This window comes from Sceloporus undulatus, chromosome 3 (genome assembly GCF_019175285.1).
Source record: "Sceloporus undulatus isolate JIND9_A2432 ecotype Alabama chromosome 3, SceUnd_v1.1, whole genome shotgun sequence".
Lineage (NCBI taxonomy): Eukaryota > Metazoa > Chordata > Lepidosauria > Squamata > Phrynosomatidae > Sceloporus > Sceloporus undulatus.
In genome coordinates this window covers 179883795-179907323 of record NC_056524.1, presented here as the reverse complement: position 1 = coordinate 179907323, position 23529 = coordinate 179883795, and the positions used below count along the sequence as shown (strand labels likewise).

The 23529-nt window shown below is 39.3% G+C and overlaps 1 protein-coding gene across 3 annotated transcripts in view; it reads right to left on the bottom strand.

Annotated features, from left to right (window-relative positions):
• Positions 1-23529, bottom strand: part of PCGF5 (polycomb group ring finger 5) — a 45964-nt gene that overhangs the window by 5563 nt on the left and 16872 nt on the right. For 2 of the 3 annotated variants that reach the window (XM_042457893.1, XM_042457894.1), the window contains exons 2-8: positions 17131-17450; positions 15836-15932; positions 7476-7531; positions 7296-7355; positions 4277-4419; positions 3468-3566; positions 1299-1388 (exon numbers count right to left, since the gene is read on the bottom strand). In XM_042457893.1, the coding sequence (XP_042313827.1) occupies positions 1299-1388; positions 3468-3566; positions 4277-4419; positions 7296-7355; positions 7476-7531; positions 15836-15932; positions 17131-17242 (657 nt within the window). In that variant the 5' untranslated portion in view covers positions 17243-17450. The remainder of the gene's footprint in view (positions 1-1298; positions 1389-3467; positions 3567-4276; positions 4420-7295; positions 7356-7475; positions 7532-15835; positions 15933-17130; positions 17451-23529) is intronic. The other variant, XM_042457895.1, reaches the window with a different exon arrangement.

The following is a 23529-nucleotide window of genomic DNA, read 5'->3' as shown; positions in this document are numbered from 1 at the left end:
GGCAAAAAATAAGTGTTTTCCTTTGGGTGGATCATGTCTTTTCAGTTCAAGTGTAATGACTGTGCAATTTTCTTAATTTTTTTAAGCTGTCAAGAAACATGGAAGAAATTAGTAAATTTTTGTTGTTCCTGTTCTGTGCCTTCAAGTCATTTCTGACTTGTGGCAGCCTTAAGGGTTTTCTCCGCAAAATGTGTTCAAAGGTTTTTTTTTAATATACTGTACAACATATGTAATGTTTAGTTCTGCCTCAGTCCTAATAAAAGAAAAAGGAAAACACTTACCTGGTTTAGAAATTTTTATCTGCCCTGTAGTTAAAGTTACTTTAATTAATTAATTAATTAATTAGCTACCCTTTTCCCAGCACAGGATTCAAGGCAGTTATTTTATTACAAAATTATTTTAAAATTGGCACCATGAATACTCTCCTACTTGATTGCTGATGATTTATGTTAAATATGTTAAGTGTTTCAAAGTGGCCATATATAGCCTAAATCCAGCGTTACTCCTAACTTGAGTAGGCTGCTGAAATCAATCACTCACTTAATTCCCTTTTAGCGGATGTAAACTAGCTGGGACTAATGCTGGATTTAATCCTATATATGAGTGAGAATAGATCCAGACTGATAACTTTCAATAATCTGATTCAATACCTTCCTGTTAATTGTTAATTAATTGTTACTTAGCATGTCTGAATAATTCCCGACAACAAACACCAATGGCACCCATGTTAAAGTACCACTGTAACCCAATCCCCAGCTCCTGGGAGTTGCTGGAGTTACAAGGGGTGGTTGCCTAGTTACATTGATCTTCAATGTCCATACACTACCTTCTGTAGTGGATCAGGAGGAAAGCTTGAAACACAGTATGAAATATGATTAGAGCATTGCAAGAAGCCCTGGAACTCCCATTGCTCTAACAATGAAAGGAATCAGGAGCATTGAGAGACCGCTTGATTGGAGCAAAGCATCCAACACATACAGAGAGCATAATGTACACTCTTCATATATCTGCTAAAAATCAAGGTATTGTCATGAATTCAAAGAATTATCTGTTGCAATGCAGAAACCAAAAAATGACAAGATGCTTATTAAAGTCCCTAATTATAAATAAACAAAAAAAAAAAAAACTATAAATCACAGGTGGGCAGAGATTTTTGGTTTACAAATCTCATGAGCCATAACCAGCATAACCAATGGTTATGGGATTATGGGAGCTGCAGTTCTAGAGATCCACATAACTCCTGTTATAAATGCACAAAACCAGTAAACTGAAAACAATAGAAGTTGGATTTTATTTACATTTTCTCCTCGTAGTCTCCATCTTGTCATGTAGATAAATTCCATAGTGTGATCCTTCCCCATGATTTCCCCATTGCATAGTACATCCAGCTTAAAAAAAGAAAATGGGAAATACCATAAATCATAACATAACCTTAAGAGTTATAAAAATAAAATCATTTTTGAAACTCTTGCAGTGAATGATTCCTAGAAGTAAATTATTATTTTATTCCTAAATATAAAGGAATAAAGAAACATAAACACATTATCCATGTAAAAATTGAGCTCCTTTTATATACTCATAATATTTTTACTTTCTCAAGTGTTCCAGCTTAAAACTAAAGACATTTATAAAAGCACCTTGAAATAAGACATATGCAAAATGTCAATAGCATCTCACTCATTCTATAGCCACAACATACCTGTGGTCCATTTGGCCCCAACAGCAAATTAAGAAAGGACTTTTTTTTAACAGATATGGAAATTTATGACCTTGTGAATGACAAAACAAAACTTTAGGCTGATTTAGGAGGTTGCTATTGTCCTATTTCCTTAATATCTACAAACAGCTTCATTTATATACCACTTCATTCTGAACTAACAGTGTCTAAGTGGTTTACAACTGTAAGCTAATTGCCCCCAACAATTTTAGTGACCTCCTCAGAAGTATGCAAGCCTGAGTCAAGCTTGAGCCCTTTTTCTGGTCTTGAACTCGCAACCTAATGGTTTTGAGTGAGTGGCTGCAGTACAGGCATTTAACCATTGCACCACCAGGGCTCCTACAGTTCTCTAGGGTGCAGTCGTCTTTCACATCTCCAGATGATGGATTTGTTTTTTAAACCAGCGATATCTGGGACTGAATTTAGAACCTTCTGCATGCAATCTGAGTGATCTACCTACCAGAGACCATCAAAGCACCTTTGTTGCCTGAAGCAGGAGTGAAATGCTTCCCCCTGTGCACTGCCAGTTACCTCCCACTCCAGATGCAGGAGAGCTGCAATGGCTGCTGGCTACCTATCTGTGCTCTCTTGCTCATCTGCCCAATGCCCATTCATCCCAGCAGAAGGATGTGGATGAAACAGCATCAGCTGGGAAGTGCAACAGAGCTTCCCCCAAGTGAAAAAGACGAACGTGGAAGCGACAGGTGAAGCCACCCCATCTCCACCAGTGACTGGCTCTGTGAGCTAGCAGCTTCCAGAACACCTGGCTCTGGTTCTTTGAAATCAGGCTCTATGGGAAGTCTCCCTTGCCCCAACACAGGCAATTTTTCTAGTCAGCTTTGCCCCTTCCACACACTCTGGTTCTAAAGACTAGACATTCAAGAAGTTGTCACTTAACAGACCTGGCTGTTGCTAGTGTCATAGAGGGCCTCCAAACATTTTTACCATCTCCTCCTAATTCTTGCAGGAGAGGGAGAGGCTGTGAGTCAAACAATCCTGGCCCTGCAGAACTGTATGGCTCAGAAGTAAATTTCCAATGGCACTCCATTCTGGGTGAGCAGTGGCAAATTTGTCATTCCATCACTTGCAGTAATTACCTCACAAGGTAATGATGGTCCTGCTATTCACTGCGCCTCTCCGAATAACCTTTCAGCTTGTCTATATTTATGACTATAGAGCAAAGCATGAAGGTGGGATCAAATCAGTAGTAAACAGCCTGTTTTAACTTTTCTTAATATCTTACATCTGCTATATTCGGAAGCCTACTGGAGTCAGTCAAGATGCTTTGTTGACTTTCAGAAAGTATTTCCTATTCTAATACTATGCCCTCTCTACATAACACCAACAATTAGGAGCAAGAATTTTCAAACACTCTCACATTTACAGTGGAAATGTTTGTGTAAATAGTGCTGTTTTTCAATGATATCAAGTCTATTCTCATTAAACAGGAGTCTTAAGCACAAATAGACACCGTACACTGGGTTATAATAAGTGAATTGAAATGTTATGCATATATGTGTGAGTGTGCCTTCAAGTCACCTGTCGACTTAGGCACATGCTTCCATTGTAACAAGTTTCACTGAACATAGAACAACTGAGTTGTAGATAAAAATGCAAAAGATCACATTATAAATCTATGCAATTCCATGTCTGGCATTAAAATAAATATACAGCTGAAGTTCTGACATTTTAAATCCACTTAATCTTAACCTAGGGAATGTCTATAATCTTTGTTTGTTGTCATTCATACCTCATAAGAACTTGGAAGCTTTAATTTTAAACTTAGAAACTTCTTTATAGTTCCTACAGTCACACGGGTAGAACACCGGATAAATTTTTTCATCAGTCCCTAAAAGAAAGGAGATAAAACCAGTAAACTTGTATATTTAATTCTCTCTTAGGGGCAAAACAGACCACCCCAAAGAGGTGGCTTGAAGCCGCCCCGAGAAAGGTGGATTGGGGCCAAGGTAACCGCATGCTGAGGCCCCAATCCGCCTTTTTGCGGCGCAAAAAGAAGTGGCAAATTGCCAGTCTTTTTTGTGCCAGCAAAAAGCTGGCATTTCCTACCCCAACATGGCTTTACAGCACTAATAAACACTGGATTGCCAACTACTTTTACTTACGTTTTAAAAATGTTTATATGTCATCTTTTAAAAAAAATCTAGCCAAACAGAATAGGATGGAAAATAGAAGATGTTTTAAAAGACTGGGTCATACCTGAATTTTCTAGAAGCCATGCCAGACTGTTTGTAAGTGTTACACTGAGCTGGAGTACAGGAGTGGCAACCTGAAGCCCTTCCCCATTAACCACACTTTAAGAAAAAATCAGACCCAGAGACCAAAATTGAGTTCTGGTGGGAGGAAAAATAGACTGGACAAGAAAATTAGAAGGAAAGTATGGATGAGCTCAGATTTCCTTTTAATTTTGGAAGAGTAAATGGTTATAGAAAATTACAATGAGAAGCAGCTATCTATGGTATACTATTTTACTGAAGAGGAACTAAAATATTGACTCTATTTTAATGATTTAAAGAAAACAGAAATGCTTTCAAAACTCACTTTTACTACATTATCCCCATTCTGTCCATTATTACGTAAACAATCCAGACAAATGGCAATCTGTGGGTCACTCCTGTGATAATCTTTATCCTCTTGATTTTCATCTTCATTATCTTTGGGATTTTCAGATTTTTGATTTTTTTCTGGAAAAAAAGTAACAATTTACAAATGTACCATATTCAAAACTTGCCAATTCTAAATTTAGTCTATTAGCACCCTCATTAGTCAACATACACATTAAACTATTTCTCCTTTCCATCTAGGAAGTTGTTTCAGTGCTTCACCAGTGTCTGCTGTCAGTAATGGACTGGATGAGGATGTTCAAACCAGACAAAACAGATGTGTCCCTGTTCAGTCCTAAAGCAGATCAGGGACTAGAGATTCAGATGAATGGGATTACATTTCCTCTGAAATCCCAAATACATATCTTGGGTGTACTTCTGGATTCAATCCTGTGCCTTGAAAGCCAGGTTCAGTGGTAGCCAGAAATGCATTCAGTTAAAACTAGAGTAAGATGTCAGATCTGACCACAATGTCTCATGCCTTGGGATACCACACACTCTATTTGTGGTTGCCCTTGGACCATACTTTGCAAGTGGCTGTCTTTGGAAATTGTTCAGAAACTTCAGAGGATCCAAAATGGTGTGGCCAGACTGCTGACCAGCACTGATTATAGGAAACCTCCCTTGTTGAAAAAGCTTGATTGGTTACCAGTCCATTTCTGGACACAATTCAAACTGCTGGACCTATAAAGTTCTAAATGGTTTGGATCCAGACAGTCTGTAACACTATATCTCCCTATACAAGCCTGCCCAAACTTTAAGATCTCCAGAGGATCGCTATCTGTTTGTCCACCACCACCACAGGATATGTATGGATGGTGAAGAAAGAGAAAAGATCTTTCATGGTGGCTGCTCCCACATTGTGGAAACCCTCCCATGAGAGGCTAGGCTAGTGATCTCTTTTTAAAATTTAAATAGGTATTTGGTCTTTAACTGGGTGTGGCAGAACAGTCTTTTAATGAGGTATTCTGTACCCTGATTTTATGTTTTATGATTTTTTATCTGTTTTAAGCATTTTAATATGTTTGTCTGTTTTATTTTACTGTTTTCTTTTTTAAAAAAACACCTTTGTATCATATATTGCTTTAATTGTATTTTGTTTTACTCTTAAACTGTAACATGTCTTGGGTCCCATATTGGGTGAAATCCAGGATGTAAATTAAATAAATAAATAGTTATATAATGCACAAAGAGAACCAGCATGACTTCACCCTTATAGTATAGGTCTAGAATTTGGGTGAGTCCCTGAGTCATGAAACTTACTGGGTAAGTTAACCAGTCACTCCCAATCAGCTTGATCTACCTCATGGGATATAAATATAACTAGCTAATCCCATGATGTTGGTTAAGTATGTGTGAAACCTCTGGATTAAACAATTTAGAGGCTGTAAAGACCACCCCTTTTAGCGCCAGATCAGGGCAGCAACAACTGCATGCCGCAGCCCCAATCTGGCCTTTCCATGGTGCAAAAAGGAGCAGCAAAAAGCAGCTCCTTTCTACGCTGTGGAAAGGGTGCCATAGCTACCGGCACCATGACTTTTGTGTGCTCCTTTGGTGCCGCGTCATCTGGACACAGCACCAGAGGAGAGCAGTGATGTTGTCCACCATGTGATGCAGTGCGTAGCACCACGCCAGCCAGGGGATGGAATCGGGGCATGCGTTGTGCAGGTGTCACGCCCCCACTCCACCCCAGGCTGGCCTTAATGGCCAGTCTGTACACCCTCTAACTCTACAGGTGTTACATTGCTGTATGCCTGATACAAATAGTTAGGTATATACAAGATACATACAACAACTGTTCCAAGGGAGAACTTACTAGCAGATGGAAATGAAAATTGGAAATGTGAAAATTTCAGATGCCATTTTGTGATAATTTTTAACAAACCATAAAACCCTGTATGATCAAATGGGCACAGGAACTGGAGGAAGTATTACCATTATCGCAATGGGAAAAAAATTGGAATGTTAGGCTTAAGTATACCACCTGTATATCCATAAAAGAAAACTACCATAAAATGCAAAATAGATGGCATCTCACTCCTATGAAACTTTGTAAAATATATAAAGACCAGAGCCCAATGTGTTGGAAATGCGGCAACAGCCCAGGTTCTTATTTTCATATGTGGTGGAATTGTAAAATGGTTAATAAGTATTGGAAACAGATTTATGGTAAGATGAAGCTAATTGTCAAAAAAGATTTTGGTTTTGATCCTAAACTTTTCCTCCTAAATATGATTGCAGATAATAGTCTCGAGGCCAAACATGGCAAACTCTTCTTTTATATGATCTCGGCTGCACGCATAACTCTCGCAACATATTGCAAAGGGGAAGCAATACCCTCTTGGAAGGAATGGATAATGAAGGTCATGGACTACATGGAACTGGACAAGCTAACATGCTATATTGAGAATTTAAACTGGAACAAAGAAAAAATGGTTTGGCTCCCTTTGGTTGATTTTTTAAATTCAGGGAAACTGATATAGATCTGAATATACTGCTCACAATCTCTTCATATTGTAGTTAAATAACTTTTATTGGTAATTCAAGAAAAATACATAAGATATTAATTTATACATCATATCTACATTGCTAAATTGGTAAACGCAAGTGTGGTATGATATATTTGGTGATTTTCTTTTGTATCAAAGTACTGCTTGGCTATGTCACGTTCTAGATCACTCCGCAGGAAGTCAATGTGGTGTGCTTGTGACTCTGTAAATAATTGTTTTATGTTTAATGTTGTTTTGTCCATGTATTGCATTATGTATTATGTACTCTGTGGATATTTGAATGTATAAATGTGGATTGTTGATGTGTTTATGTATTTTATATTTGCTTTGGTGGAAATTAATAAATATATATTAAAAAAAAAGAAAATTTCAGATGCCATTTTGTGATAATTTTTAACAAAATCACTAGATGTTAGAAAATGTTTAGTATCACAAGAGCATAATTACCTTCTCCATTTTCTAGAGGTTTGTTTTTCTTCCAAAATTCAGCCTCACGGTGCAGTTCCTCTGGTTAGCAACAAAAAGAAAAAGCAGTGTGGGATTTTAGATCATTAATGCTGGAATATAAACATGATTTTAGGGGGAAAAAGCAGTAATCTAGTTAGTTACAAAAGAAAAAAAACTTACGTTCTCGAAGTCCTGGAACCAACTTAAATATAATTTCCTCTAATGTGTTATCCAGCCTTGGAGAGAAAAGATAATTTAATGTTTAATCTTTGTTTAGTCACAGGGCTAACTTTATGCATTTATTTTAAGCTAGTTTTTAACAAGCATTATTGACATGCAGTCGGCCCTCCATATCCACAGATTCATTATCCAAAAATTCAACCATCCAAAGCTTGAAACTATGCCAAAAAAATAAAAATTCCAAAAAGCAAGCCTTGATTTTGCCATTTTATATAAAGGCCACCATCTTAGTACCCTATTGCATTAAATGTGACTTGAGCATCCATGGATTTTGGTATCCATGGGGGGGGGGGGGGTCTGGAACCAAAGCCCAGTGGATACCAAGGGCTCACTGTACAACATAATAAAACTTACAAGAGAAACAGTGAAACAAGTATCGCACATCCAGTCAGAGACACCAAATAGCAGTTATTTAAGCAAAATAAGTTGACTGATATTAAGAGATAATTGCATAATAGGAACTATTTTTCTAAAAAATACTCCTTGTATTTGACATGTGACTATTTCCTAGTATCAAAAATCATAGAGCCTCGAACTCAAGCTATTTAGTTTATGCTTATATTTGAATCCCACCATGATCATATGTAGATAATATGAGGCTGACATATCCTAAGAACCTAAAGAGCTGACATGAGAACTCTGTGTTCATAGCCAGAAGCTCGAGAGGTGAATGATAATGTGAGGGTAAAATTTTTTGCCAAGAAAACCCCATGATTAGCTTTAGGGTTACCATAAGTTGCAAACAACCTGAAGGCACACAACAGTAAAAACAACAACAGCCACTTAAACAACACAGAGAGGGGCTGCATTATGTAAAGAGAGAAGAGAGGAAAAAGAGAGGAGAAAAAGTCAGAAAAACTGCCTGGGATTGACAAAACATGTGGATGTTTCTAGGAATGGCTGTGTGTGAATTTGAATAATTGGGGAGGTATGTAAGGGGTGTCTGTGTATGTATGTATATACTGTACCTGTGTTGGTATGTATGTGTGTGGGATGAAACACAGAGGACTTTGGGTATGTAAGAAAGTGATGGGGCAGTGCTTTTTGAGGTATGCACACAACTCAAATCTGCACAAATATACATGTTTCTATAGCTGAATTGCCCATGTTTTCAGGCAATCATGACCAGGAAAGATGACTGGCACTTCCTCCCAAATAAGTATGTAGCGCAGCCTTTCTGAACCTTTTTACCATGGAGAAACCGGTAAAATAATTTTCAGGTCTCCAAGAACGACTCCATGAAAATTATATTTACAGCTCAAAAATGTTTTTCCTCCCAGTCATAAATTTTATTTATTTTTTTCCAAATACAGCCGGTCCTCCATATCTACAGTTTCTTTATCCATGGATTCAAGCATCCAAGGCTTGAGAACATTATATATATTCTGAAAGCAAACCTTGATTTTGCCATTTTATGTAAGGGACATCATTTTATTATCCGTTGCATTTAATGGGACTTGAACATCCATAGGTTTTGGTATTCATGGGGTATCCTGGAACCAAAACCCAGCAGATACCAAGGGCTCACAATACATAGAAAGAGAACAACAACAGTATCTAATCTAAGACAATGTTAGCTGACTGTATTAATTCTTTATTTTAGCTGATTGTATTATTTCAATAAGGAGGCCTTATTGATATTTGTAAAAGTATTTAAATCTGAAAATTTTGAAAGTAATCTAAATCTGAAAATAAAGAATTAAAAAAACCACACACATTTTAAAAACACACACACTACAATGTTTGTAGTTTTTGTGATCGGATCTACTGTCTTAATGGATCATGAGCTGAGCATGAGCCAGCAGTGTGATGTGGCTAAACCAGAAAAACAACCTCATGTAGCATTAACAGAAGAATAGTATCAACATGTTGGGAATTAATAGTCCTGCTTCACTTTCTGCAGGCCAGGTTGCACCTTGTGTAGAGTTCTGTGTGCCTTATTTTAAGGAGGGTACTGACAAACTGGAGCATGTTCAGAGAAGAATGATGTGAATAGTAAAATTTGTAAACCAAGTTCTGTTAAGAAAGAGTATGACTAATATTTATGAAACTGGGGTTAAAAAACTGGGAAGCAGAAGACACTCTTCCATTTCTCCCCCATTCCAAATTTGGTTACACCAGGGGTAGGCAACCATTTTGAGCCGGGGGCCGGGTTGCTGTGCCTCAGACAACTGGGGGGGCCGAAGCCAAAAAATAAATAATTAAATAATTTTTTTAAAAAAATGTAAATATATAAATAAACCGGGACAAATGTAGGACAACATTTTCAAATGGTGGACACTTTTTTTTTAAAAAAAGTGGAGGACACGCAAAAAAATTTGCTGATTTTAAAAAAAATGTTAATATAAATGCATGTTTCTGAGGCGTCTATAGACAATTGCCTCCTTTGCCCCTGCAAGCGAGAGGCCAAAGGCCCCGGTGGCAATCGGTGGCAGTACCGGGCTGGGGCCGGTCCCAAGGCCTCGCCGGGCCGTATCCGGTCCGCTGGCTGCAGGTTGCCTACCCCTGGGTTACACTCACTGTACTTATCGCATGACAATGCCTACAACCCATAGCTGCCCTGTCCCCGACCCATTACTTTTCATTGATGGGGGAAACCGTGAATAACCCAGCAATTGTACAAGTCCCCAGGTGCGAAATGTTGTTCCTGGGTCAGTTGTGCAATTGCTAGTCAAGTAGTATCAGTGTACCCTCTTCTCCCATCTCCCAATCGCTATTCCAAAGTTGCCTTTATTTTTTTCCCCTTTTTTCTTTTACTTTTAAAGACTTCAACTGTAGCAGCAGAGCTCTGGAATTGTGTGACAAAGTGGAAAAACAATAACAAAGAAAAACCCCTAAAGCAGTGATTCCCAAATTTTGGTCTTCCAGATATTTTGGACTTCAGCTCTCAGAATTTCTGCCTGCTGGCCAAATTGGCTGGAGCTTCTGGGAGCTGAAGTCCAAAACACTTGGAGGACCAAAGCCTGAGATTCATTGCCCTAAAGGTAAGCTGGGTAGGGCATAAGGTAGGGAGGCAGGGTTAAGACAGACATCAGGAACATGATGGGAGGAGCTGCCCTGATTGCATGATTGAGTGGGGTGCAGTGAGGGCTGCCTTGAAAGCAGTATGTTTCCATTTTATTTATACTAATGTGACTGCTACGAATGGGGCTTTTGTGGAAGAGTCCTGAGATAGATTGCCTCTGCTTTGCTGGAAATATTAAAGCAGAATGTATACAAGTATCTCAAGGATGCTACAGCTGCATCTTTTCATGCAGACTGTGCATATGGAAATGGGGCTTCCTAGATTATGTCCATTCTATGATTCAATATGGTTGTTTTTATTCAAGGTGATGATATCTTTGAACTTTTATAATAAACACTGTGGGATAAAACAGACAGGCAGAATAAAGCAGCTTCTGGCCGTTTTGGAGGTGTACTGATTAGATGACACACACCTCCAAAGAGGCTGAAAGCCATGTTAAAGCCATGCTCTGGTCCTTTGAACTGGAGTAAAAAGCTCAGATAATTTGACTCCTACTTGCATGGCTGGCCTTGGGAGTGGACCATGTAGTCAGTGGAGTTCAGTCCCGCTTCTGGCCAGAGTGGACTCAGGCGATTCTTTCTCCCGTGTCTGCTCTGGCTTTGTCACGACAATCCTAGAAAGAATTTACCTGTTTCAAGCTGTGCTTGTGAAGACTTTATCTTGGCCTGTATCCAATTAAAACGCTCAATTTGGATGCTTTTTCCCTTCTGTCTGCCATGAGGGTCAGGTATAGTGGCCAGGAACCAATTTCCCACCCAGAATTCCCTCCTCCACCACAGTAAGCCTCAATATTTTTCCCTGAAAGTCCTCAAAATGGCAACAGGAAGTGACTTTTTTGAGGTGGATTGTAGCAAAAAACTGAGATAATGGGAAGCTCGTAAGGGGTATGACAGAGCTATTTGTGTATAGTTCAGGAGCTTGGTATCTTGCCAAAAATCATGCTGAAAAGGTTTTTCAAAAAAGGGGGATTGAAGACTTAAAGAGTGACAAGAGTGGCCCATGGACTGCAATTAGCTCACCCTTGGTCTAACATATGATCATAGCTAATGAAGTGTCTTCTGAAAGTACAGATCACCTGCAGCTGATGTAAGCTCTTGACTGTAGCAAAAAAGAACAAAACAGTGATCTAAAAAATATACAGAGACCTCCTAATTCTGAATGGTAGGCTATCTGTATGATTGGGGGCCAAAGAAGCAGAAACAAGGGGTGAAATAGGGCTTTTTGCACCTGATGGCAATGTTCCTACAGCAGCATGGATCATGACCGTAAATATTAATTTTATTAATTCTGTCAACTGTTTCCTGATCAATGCAAATTGAGTGAAGCTACCATGTTAAGTGAATATTTACAACATTAAGCTGTTCAGACCACAACAGAAGAAGAGAATGTGCAATTGGTTGCAAAACCCATGCTTCCTAAGAGTTTCAGAAATAGTAAAACTGACAGACTGAATTGTATAAAACAAGGGAAATTATTCACATGTGCTTAATTCACTTCATTATGGGAGCTGAAGAATTCAGCTTTTTATTCTTTATCACGGAGCATACATAGGCATGCTACTTTATGTAAAACCCATTTTATTAGCATCAAACTATATGTGACATGAAGTCACATGTAATTTCCTCACAGTTGTTGGTTTTACACAGTACAATCCAGAAGGTTGCATTCTGTCTCTAAAGAGTCACACGAGAGAAAATGGAATTATATCTTTCCCTTCTGCATTTTTTAATGCTATACTACCTCTCCCCTCAATACAACTTTTTTTTTCTTGTTCGGGGGTAAAAATTGCATTTGTTTTATCAGATATATCTATATGTTTTTCCCAAAAAGGGGAAAAACCCATTTGGCTAAGGTGATTTTTTAAGGAGAAGACCCAAAGGAAAAGAAAGAATTTCATATTTTCATCCTTCATTCATGCAACAGTTCTTCAGAGAGAGATCTGATAGTTATATTTTGTAAAACAAAAGAAAATGGTGACGTGGGTGGAGGTTGCAGGAGATATATAAAACAGTATTCTGTCTAATCATAAAATGTCCTCATTGCTCACTAGTTTTGTCAATTCTTCCTAGATAATCATGGACATAATCCTGTACTTAAACTACATTACAATACTTGTCACTGATTTAATTATTATTTTTATTTAAATGAATGCAGGATTGCAGACTCCATTGTTTCTCTTTGTGAGCAAGTCTTTCAGCTAAAGGACAGGTAGCCTACCTCTAAATGTAGTTCTTCAAGTGGTCACCTATGAACTCACAAAATTGGGGTTATCTGCACCTGTGCAGTGCATTGTTTGGAACCTTTGATGTGCCCTGGTGGCGCAGTGGTTAAATGCGTGTACTGCAGCCATTCACTCAAAACCACAAGGTTGCGAGTTCAAGACCAGCAAAAGGGCCCAAGCTCGACTCAGGCTTGAGGTCGCTAAAATGAGTACCCAGACTGTTGGGGGCAAATTAGCTTACTTGCTAATTAGTTTACTTGCTGTTCACCGCTATGATCTTTGGAATAGCGGTATATAAATAAAACAAATTATTATTATTATTATTATTATTATTATATTACATACATTTTTTGGCATTAACTCCACCCATCCACTGGGCACCACTGGGTTGGCACCTAAACTCTCAGGCCCAGGGACATTGCAGCAATAGCAGTGAAAGAGCTAAGGAAGGGTAGGATACAATGAGAGGAGGATGAGCAGTGTTGTGTGAATTCACAGATCATACCAGAGAACCAGAAAATACTGGTCTGCCAAATGTCTAGTTGAATAGGAAAACAAGACTGTTGTTCCAAAGGTGGCGTCAGCTCTGGACCTTGTATCTAGGCTGTAAGGAGAGATGAAGATCAATGGCTCTGATCATGTTAGCTGCTCTGCACATATCCTCCAAAGGCACACTCCTCAGAAAGGCTGATGATGCACCCACTGCCTGGGTAGAATAGCTACAAATATAAGGGAACACTTTTCAGGTAATTAGCCTGAGGGTGCCCAAGTCTGAGTGCCTCTCCTGTCCATTGTATATGGTGAGGAGGTCTGGTTGAGATAGTTGCTTCAAGACAGGTGAGGAGAGGAGTGAACCACAGCTGCTTGGATTGTGTGATCAGGATGCACCTCACTTTGTCTCTCCAGATTTTAGATATCACCTTGGTAATGAGCATCCACCAAGATGTCCTCTCCTGGAAGATGGATCACCAAGATGGAGATACCTTTTGCTAAACACCAGCCCCAAAGACAGAATGTGAGGTGAAGTAGAGTACACTGGGTTTTGTTCCATTTTGTTTGTTCAGGTAATTCATTACTGTAGCATTGTTGGATAGCATCTGAACTACCTTGCCATGGAAGAAAGTCTTAATGGACCAAAATGTTTTCTCCACAGCCAGCATACTCAGGGCACTGATGTGGAATGAACTTTCCTCAGGACAATCAACCTTTCACTGAAAGTCCTTCTCTATGGGCTCCCCATCCATCCAAGGAAGCATCAGTTGTGTTATTGTGGGCTCCAGAGGAAGGAAAGGTATATCATCCTGGACTTTGTTGAGATCAAGCTACCAAGCTAGAGACCAATAAACACTCCTTGGTATGGTGATGTGAAGGCAGGAAGAGTCAAGCAAGTCAGGGAGGGAGGGAGGGTTGCAGCAAGACAGGAACCAAGCATTGCTAAGCGGTGTTACTGACAATGTGGAAACCATAAACACAAGAAGCACCTGAATGGCCTTTGCAAACTTTGTGATACCCTTGACACTTCAAAGCAACCCTCAAAAGGGCTCAGTACCATTCATCTGGTAGGTAGGCTGTAGATACTCAAGAATCTAGAATGTTCCTGAAAAACTTCACTGAAATGGCCTGAGATGAGGTATTTTTTTTTTGAAGCTGAAAGTGAGACCCAATGAATCTGGAAGGTGGAGTATGTAATTGATGACACTGAGGAGTTTGTCCCATGAATTTGCAACAAAGAGCCAGTCATCAATGTAAGGGAAAACAACCGAGCTACCACCACCATCGTATATTTTGTGAATATACGAGGGGCAGTGGACAGGCCAAAAGGGAGGATGTGAATCCAACAGGCCCTTCTCCCCACAGCAAAATAAAGGAACTGTCTGTGCGACGGCCAGATTGCAGTATTAAAATATGTATCTTTTAAATCCAACATCGCAAACCAGTCTCCTTGCAACAGACCAAGACCATCCTGAACTATTTGGGTTGGATAAATAAATAGATGTCCCAAAGGACCAAACTTGGAAGATGGCCACTGTCCTCTCTGGACACAATGAAATAGTAGGAGGAAGAATCATGTGAAATCTATGGTATAGGAAAGGGTTCAATAGTACCTTCTTAAAGTGGAGTGGTGAGTTTCTCAATGAAAGGCACCTTTTTTCAGTCCCATAGCACAATTAAGATTTTTGTTTTTTTCACTGTTTATGTGTGTTTTCATAAACAGTGGTACACTCAGAAGAAAAACATGGACACGTTTATGTAAGGAAATCTTTCTTGAGATAGACAATTATTTTACAAAGTTAAGAGTAGAGGCATGGGCAAGTAGATAATAAAGCATACACATCATATTGCGGAATAGCATCCAGGTAGTCAGGCAGTTAACAACATCAAATAGTTGCAAGGCACTATCGGATAACATTGGGGTAGATAGATGGAGCAATATTTTCTCCAATATTCATTGAAAGAGAGATATTTTTGGGCACATTTAAAACCTAAAGAAATAAAAACTTTGAATTCTATTAATATACTTGGACTGAAGCAGACAAAGGTTCTCCAGTTTGTTATTATGTTCAAGTTGACTTTGACTTATGGTGACCTATCATACAGTTTTCTTTGCAAGATTTATTCAGAAGAGGTTTGCCATTGTCTTCCTCTTAGGCTGAGAGACTGTGACTTGCCCATGATCACCCAGTGAAATTCCAAGGCTAAGTGAGGATTTGAACCCTGGTCTTCCAGAGTCCTAGTCCAAAACTCAAACCACTATACTACAGTTGCTCTCAGTAAGTAATGTGTCAGCACTTTAAAACATAGATGTGATTTTTACCTAGCAGCAACTAACCAGCCAAACTGAGCTAAGAACATTTTTTTAAGATAGCAAAGAACTATTTTAATTGTGTGGATGTTAGTTATATATAAAATTCCAGTAGTCTTGTCTAGGTAAAAATGTACAAATAATGATTACTTTTCAATTTTAATATCCAATCTATTTTCTTATTACAGCTTCCCATCAAGCTAAGAAAGACTGTCTTTGTCTGAAACAACATGCATATAATATTCTCTTACCGTAGCATTTCTAATGGATTCGTCTCATGGACTTGATTGCCACATCTGGGACAGTCATTGCTGTCTTCAAAGTGCTGTACAATACAACTTTTACAAACTGAAAAATCAGATAAGAAATTTTAGGTAGAAATGTAAAGCAGAAGAATGATTGCTAAATGCTGTCACTTAAAAGAGCATATCAAATGAAACTGTCTTTCAAATGTACATCCCAAGTTCCTTTCCTAACCCATGCGATAGTGAAAATCTTACTTTGCCAGTTTCTTACATTCCATCACTGAAAAATCATTGAAAAATCTGGTTTCTCTCTATTGATTTAGATACAGACATAAAACAATGGCAGATTCATGTCAACTGATGGGTGTGCTCAAGAACACTGTACAACTGAAGTTTCACAGCTATGCGGAAGATTATCAAATTGATTTATGAAAGATAAAATTGTAACTTCTGTATTCAGGTCAAACACAGATTATAGGGCAGTTATACCTACATAACTTATTTTTAAAAAAAATAAACAAACAATGTAAACACCTCATGCTTCTTTGTTAATGCATCAAGACATTAACAAGAATATCTATCTGAATTCATGTGTATGTTGTAATGGATATCATTAAATGTGAAAAGGGAGATATCTCTTTCTAAATACTTGCAAATCTGCAGAAAAAAATGTACTGAAAAGCTGCTATTTGTTTTAGTTCCTAGGTTTGTGCTGGTTAGTTTTAATATCCCTACATTGTTCTTTAACATTTATTACATGTACATTCAACTCTTCCTCCAAAGAGTTTTAAAAAGTTTAAACATGATTCCTATGCACCCAGGCAGCTTATAAGAAGAAAAGCCCGAAATGCATGGTCCAAATAAAGCAGCTTTTAGCTGCTTTGGGGGTATGGTGTTTAGATGATGCACACCCCCAGAGCAGCTGGAAGCCACTGTAAGGCTGCCCTAAGGCAGTAAGAGCCAGACCTTTTAGGAGAAGATTAAATATGCTCCTGTAAGCAGCCTGCTTTAGAAGTGGACCATGCGGAGAATGTTTGCCTGGAAAGGACTTGGCTATATATATTGTGTGACCTTCTCTGAAGATGCCAGCCACAGATCCTGGTGAAACATCAGGAAGAAACTCTGCTAGAACATGGCCACATAGCCCGAAAAACCCACAAAAAACTATGGATGCTGGCCATGAAAGCCTTCGACTTCACGTTATCATAACAATTCATCCACCTTGATCCCAGAACTCTTAATAGCATCAGGAGAGTAAACAAATAGAAGACAGAAGATATTCCTCAAAAAATCCTACTTACAAGTATGGAGGCACTCAGTTACTGTAGTTGGTTTGATAAGATATCCTTTACAGATACAACAAGTGATATAGGGATTGAAATCTTTCACAAAATGCTTCCGCTGGGTAGCCATTCGGGGCACAGCCTGTGATGATAAAATAGTTTGGACCCGGGCTGTGTGTGTCTGGAAGGCGAAGACGAGAGAATCACAGGAGATTATGGTGGTGGAGACCTGCTCTAGGCAGCTGGCCCTCTCCAGGCATTTGACCAAAATCCAAGGGTTCTCATGGAGTGATGATTCCTAACCTCTGCTTCTTTTTAGGATTAGACATCTTTGAGCCCTGTAACATATGCACACACAGACATGGACATAAATAAAATAAAAAATACAACTCAGAGAAGGAATGTCTGACCAAAGAGGGGATGCCACAATAAAACTAAACATGTATGAACTGGCATGAGGAAGAAATTATGTTTCCTTCTTCCTCATTAAAGTAGGAGAGGCCACCTGGGATCAGAGCTGAAAAGCATTGTTCATCAGCCTCCTACCCCCTTCAGTTGTTTCTACCAGTGAAAGAGAAACAGCAAAATTCTTCCCCTGGCTACAATAGTACCACACAATTTCCCCTTCCCATTTCCACTGAGGCCAGTGGCTGCATCTAGAGAAGTAAAGCAGTTTGACACAGCTTTAACTGTCACTGGTCCATACTATGGAATCCTGGGATTGTGAGACATTTAGCCGTCGCTGATAAATAGCTCTGGTACCAGAACAAATACAAATTCCAGGATTCCACAGCACTGAGCCGTGGTAATTAAAGTGGTGTCAAATTTCATTATTGCTTCAGTGCAGATGCAGCCCAAGTCTTACAGGTTCCTCACTTTACCAGCCAAGACATCCCTTGGCTGAGGATGTATCCACCCTCAGTTTGATGCCATTTAACTGCCATGGCTCCCTACTACAGAATCCTGGGATTGTAGATTGGTGAGGCACTAGAGCTTTCTTAATAGACCAGGCAGAATACCTTGTTGTTGCTGTGTGCCTTCAAGTTGTTTCCAACTTACAGAGACCTGATCACAAGGTTTTCATGGCAAGGTATGCTCTGAGGTAGTTTACCACTGCCTTCCCCTGAGGCTGAGAGTGTGACTTGCCCAAGGTCAACTACAAATCCCAGGATTCTGTAGAATGGAACCATGGCAGTTAAAGGGGCATCAAACTGCTTTAATTCTACAGTGTAGATGCACACATTAGTCCCTAACCCTATCATGTACTGGTGGAGCGATAATTATGACATAACGGACGCATAGCATCTGTGCATCGTGCCTCGCCAGTTATGTCTTGAGTGCACCAACTGGCACAGGGGAAAAAGAACCCACTTTTTGTGAGTTCTTTTTCCTCCACAGGGAAGCCACACGGTTTGGCAGCTGCGGCTTCCCTGAGGAGGAAAAACAGATGCTGGCAGACCACCGTCTTTCAGCAGTCTGTACTGCACCTCAAACAGTGATACCTTTATTGGACAACTGAAATGAACAATATACTTGTTGCAAGCTTTCGAAGCTCCACTTCATGCAAGATGTCACATACCAAACAGGAGAAAAATTAGCGGTGTAGTAAGATAAGATGCCTGCATTTAGTTGTTTCTCTCCTTAGTTAAGATGGTATGGGGAGGGTATCTTTAGCAGGCTGGTCCCTCCTCCTCTGGCCATATGTCAATTGGGAGATTTTCGAAGTCCAGGAAATTTAAAGTCCACTTACATATCTACAAGGACTTGCAGGGGTCAGCGTAAGTTGATAGTCAAATGGAAGGCACATAAACACACCAAATAATTGGCCTTTAGGATACTATACTATAGTTTTTTAGAACTTGCAAAACTGCACAGCAAAACATGCCCTCTCTACAGATACATGTCTTTTCTGTTAGTTTAGTCTACTCCATTTTATGTTAAACATTTTCAGTCTTACAGTATAAAGATGAATGCATCAACAACCCTGGAGCCTTCAGAAAACTGGTCCCAAACTGGCAGCAGTGCTGTCTAGCAATATTAACTTTACTTTACCCTATCAGAGACTAAACACACTGCTGCTTCAGCATTTGAGTTGCTTTCCACAGAAAATGCAAAATAAGGAGAATGCTAGAAATGTAACTGCTCACTAGGTTTCCCATGTATTCTTTTCTATGTGATGTCTCATATTTGGGGGACTGATGTCCAAATTGGGCCATAATACTACATTTCCCAGGCTCCTCACCAGCCAGAAGCAGCTAGTGGACTTGTTATAGGATGAGAAATATTGCCAAGTTTCCCCACCCCAGTGTACATGCATACATATACAAACATAGATACATACTGCTTCCACTCTTGATTCTAGGACGTCAGTAAATCTCTAACTGCCACCACCCGGTCCCAGACCATTCATCAGGCCACCATAAAATACTTTAAATTTAAATGTCTTAAAAATAAAAAGAAACAAAATATTACTGTGGGATCAGTCTGGCACTGATAGCAGTGCCAGGGCTGGGAAAAAAATAATCAATTTTAAAAACCTACCAAAATCTCTGTTTTTGTTTAAGCCTTTAAAAAAACCCAACAGTTTTTTTTCTTGAATTAACATGTAAGACAATAACAAATCAGAAAATTAAGTAGCAAAGTATAGTTCAGACAAACAATACTGTATATACCCATGTATATGTCTAGAAATCTAGGTCAAAAATTGACCCCAAAAAACCTGAGTCGACTTATCCATGGGTTAATTTAAGTACTGTATCTTAACTCTTATTTAAAAGAATGAACCATCTCCTGGTGAAAAGCAAGAGTATACTATATGAAGCACCAACCCCCTCTACTCTCACATCCATCCAGTTTTAAAAGTAAGCACAAAGAGTCATGTCTGATGGAATTTTGTAAGTTCTTTGACATTGTTTTGCTTTGCTTCATCCTTTAGACCCTTTGCTATATGTCCCTAAATTTTATCCTTGACTTATCCATGAGTCATAGCAAAATCCATAATTTTGGCCCCCAAACTTGGTTTCGACTTATAAATGAGGTCGACTTCTAGTCAAGTATATATAGTAGCCACTAGCTTAAATAATAATTGTTCTTTTAAAAAGTGCTCTTTTAAAGCAAGTTGTTTTGGTTGAACCTACGTTAATGGAAGCATTTGTTTCTGAATGGCATTTCTTGCACAATAAAATCAAGTATTAATAATAATAATAATAATTTATTTATATTCTGCTTCATCTCAGGGAATCCAAGTGGATTACAGCAGTAAAATAACATAAATTAAAAGAGAAATGCATTAAAAAAGAAGCAACTGACACTGGGTACTGGTTTAATAATATACAACTGCCAATAAACAGTTTATTTTAAATTTAAACAGTCATTGTTCTAGTAAGAGGACTGGAAAATAGTAATAATAGCCAGACTTTTTTAAAAAATGACTAAATTAGGGGAGAGTGAGAGAGAGAGGGAGAATTTAAAGTCATTTGTGCAGTTGCATGAGTAAATGTCTCGGTGAGTGAAATCCAGCCATGCAAGACACAGAAGAAATTATGTCAGCCAAGTTAAGATGAGCACACCAGGGCATGCCCATGTTATACCGCCAGAGCCCAAAAACAAGATAGAGCCCCCTCCTGTTGAGTGTCCGAAAGTCAGCAAGACTGGCAGATTAATCTTCTTTCAACACAGCTGATGGGACATTGTCAGGGTGACCAGATGTCCTAGCCATAAAGGAGGACAAGGCACTGCAAAAAGTAGGACATTCCAACAAAAATGTAGTATATAACAAAATGAAAGCTAAAAATTCATAAATGTCAATTCATGCTTCTGAGGGGCTGTACAAACCACACCTAAGAGCCGGGATCAGGGCCACGACAACTTCATGCCGCAACCTTGATCTGACCTTTGGAGGGCACAAAAAGGAGATGCAAAAAGCAATTCCTTTTTGCACCCTCCAAAGGTTGCCATCGCTGCAGCAGCATGGCTGTATGGCACCCTTTTGGTGCTATATCATCTGGATGCAGCACCGGAGGTGCGCCATGATGCTGTACGCTATCTGGAGTGGCGCGCGGCATCATGGTGCCCTGGGGCAGAGTCAGGGTGTGCATCATCAGGACGCTGCACCCTGACTCCACCCACAGGCCAGCCTTTTGGTCCTGTCCGTATAGGGCCTTAGTCATGCTAAAAATGCAAGGCATTTTGAAATTCCTCCTGGACAGAAGGTTGAAATGGAGAACATGTCCTGAAAGTCTAGTCACCCTGGACATTGTAAACAATGCCCTGAAAGCTGCAGGCTAGCTTTGAGGACTTAAGGCAGGTCATGTCTGTGGGGTAATTTAAGTTTCCTAAGGCTTCAACCTTTGCTAAGGTAACAAAAATATTGAATATCAAAAACATCAAAACCAAGCCTGTTACGATCTAGCTTTAAATGAGCAGAGTAGCAGAAATGTGCTCTTGTCCAACTACGCCTTCCTAAGAATTAAGACTGACTCCAACCTCCCCCCCCCCCATAGTTTGCTAATGGCTTTAATCTTTATTTACATAGAAGCTATATCCTACTCTAGTGAATAGTTCAGGTAAATGAAATATTTATCTCACCATCATTCCAAAGAAAGTTGAAGGAGCAGGAAAATGGAAACACAACAGCTCAGTTGCAAATATTTGAGAGAATGTCAGTTAGTCTCAAAGGGGGAGTGACCTAAGTCATATGGTTAGTTTGAATGAGAGAGACCAGAGTTTGCATGCAGGAATTCCCTATTTATCTAAGGATAGGGAAAGAGAATGCAAAAATCTTCCAACAATTTCACACTCAGCTCTCTCTTCGAAAACCCTACTGCTACCTCATAGCTTTGGTTCCCTTCTCCCCCTAAAAGTAAGGTGAGCCCTGGACTAGATTTTAGAAGGCCATCTGATATAAGTCATTTGCATCACAAGTCTATCATTCCCAATAATTTTCCTTTAAAAAGCTGGAAGTGATCTTGACAACTGTTATCACTTCCTACCTTCTTCTTTAGCACCTATATGATTAGTTTGCATTCCATTTTTCTGGGGTACCATTTACTCAGTATCTCTACTATCTTGAAAGTGGTTGCTTGGATTATCTGCACCGGACATGAATCTGCAACAATCTACTAGCTGTAACAATTTATCAGCATCACATGGTCAAATAAGGTACACCATGGATGTTTTTCACGTGTCTCTTTTTCAGTACTACCTAAATATATCAACACAAAGCTAAACAGAATTTGCAGTTCAGTTCTACTGGGCTTTAGATTAAAATATGTTGTAACAAATTCCACACTATAGCACCCTTGGCATGTTGCCACATTACATCTCAACTTTAGTACTGCTGATACTACAGAATCATATTGAAACCATTGTTTCATGCTGTTTATACTTGTAAAAACCCCTTTCAACATGTTTCTACTGTATCTGCAAATGAGGAGCTGGTGTAAAGCACTGCAATTAAAATTCTGCCTTGTATCTCATAGGACAAGTTTATAATACGTACTAGTTTTAGCTCATTAGAAAATGGACTATGGTTTTCTTTTAAATATTTGTGTGAATTAAACCACTCAGCACCTTTAGTTTTCTGAACTGCAATGTGATTTTTAAAAAAACGAATAGAGAAAAGAAAAGAAGGGAGAGAGAGAGAGAGAGAGAGAGAGAGAGAGAGATCTCAAAATCAACAAAAAGAAGAAGAAGAAGAAGAAGAAGAGTTTATTGCCACTAAAAATCTAAAGACATCCACCTGCATTACTTGAATTTTTCAATGTTATTTTCCTACAGTAGGGGAAGTGAATTTGTGCTGTTAAAACCAGTCTATTATGCTGGCAAAAAAGAAATACACCTGCAGCTCCTTCATTAATTCATAATTGCTATAAGTTACTTGCTACTTCAGTTGAAACAAGCTGATCCAGTTACAACTGAATATTTCAAATGTAATCTCCTTCCTTAAAACACACACACACACCTGCTTTATGCAGCAAATATACTGGGCTACTGATGTGCCCACTCACATCCCATGCAGGTATTTGCTCTTGTGAACTATTAAACGGAATCCATTCACAGTTGTATTCCATAGGGAACCTACTGGATTAATACTAGACACTTAGGCGGGTTACAGACGGGCAGGAGAAGACGTCTTGGAGGTGTATTCTGCTGAATACGGAGCCTCCAGACCGCCCGCCCCGGGGGCGTGCTTCAGGTGTTGGGGCTTCCACATGGGGGGCAGTGAAGATGCCTCACCTGGGTCCATTTCAGACCCGGAGTTTCCAAACCGCCGCCTCGGAGGATGCTGCAAAGAGAGAGGCAGCTTCCTCACGGGCAGCCCAAACCGGGGCTTTTTTTTCCTTTGCCGGCTTAACAGAAAAGAAGCGGAAAAAAGCAGCACCTTTTTAATGCCGCTTCTTCCCGCTTGGGGCGTGC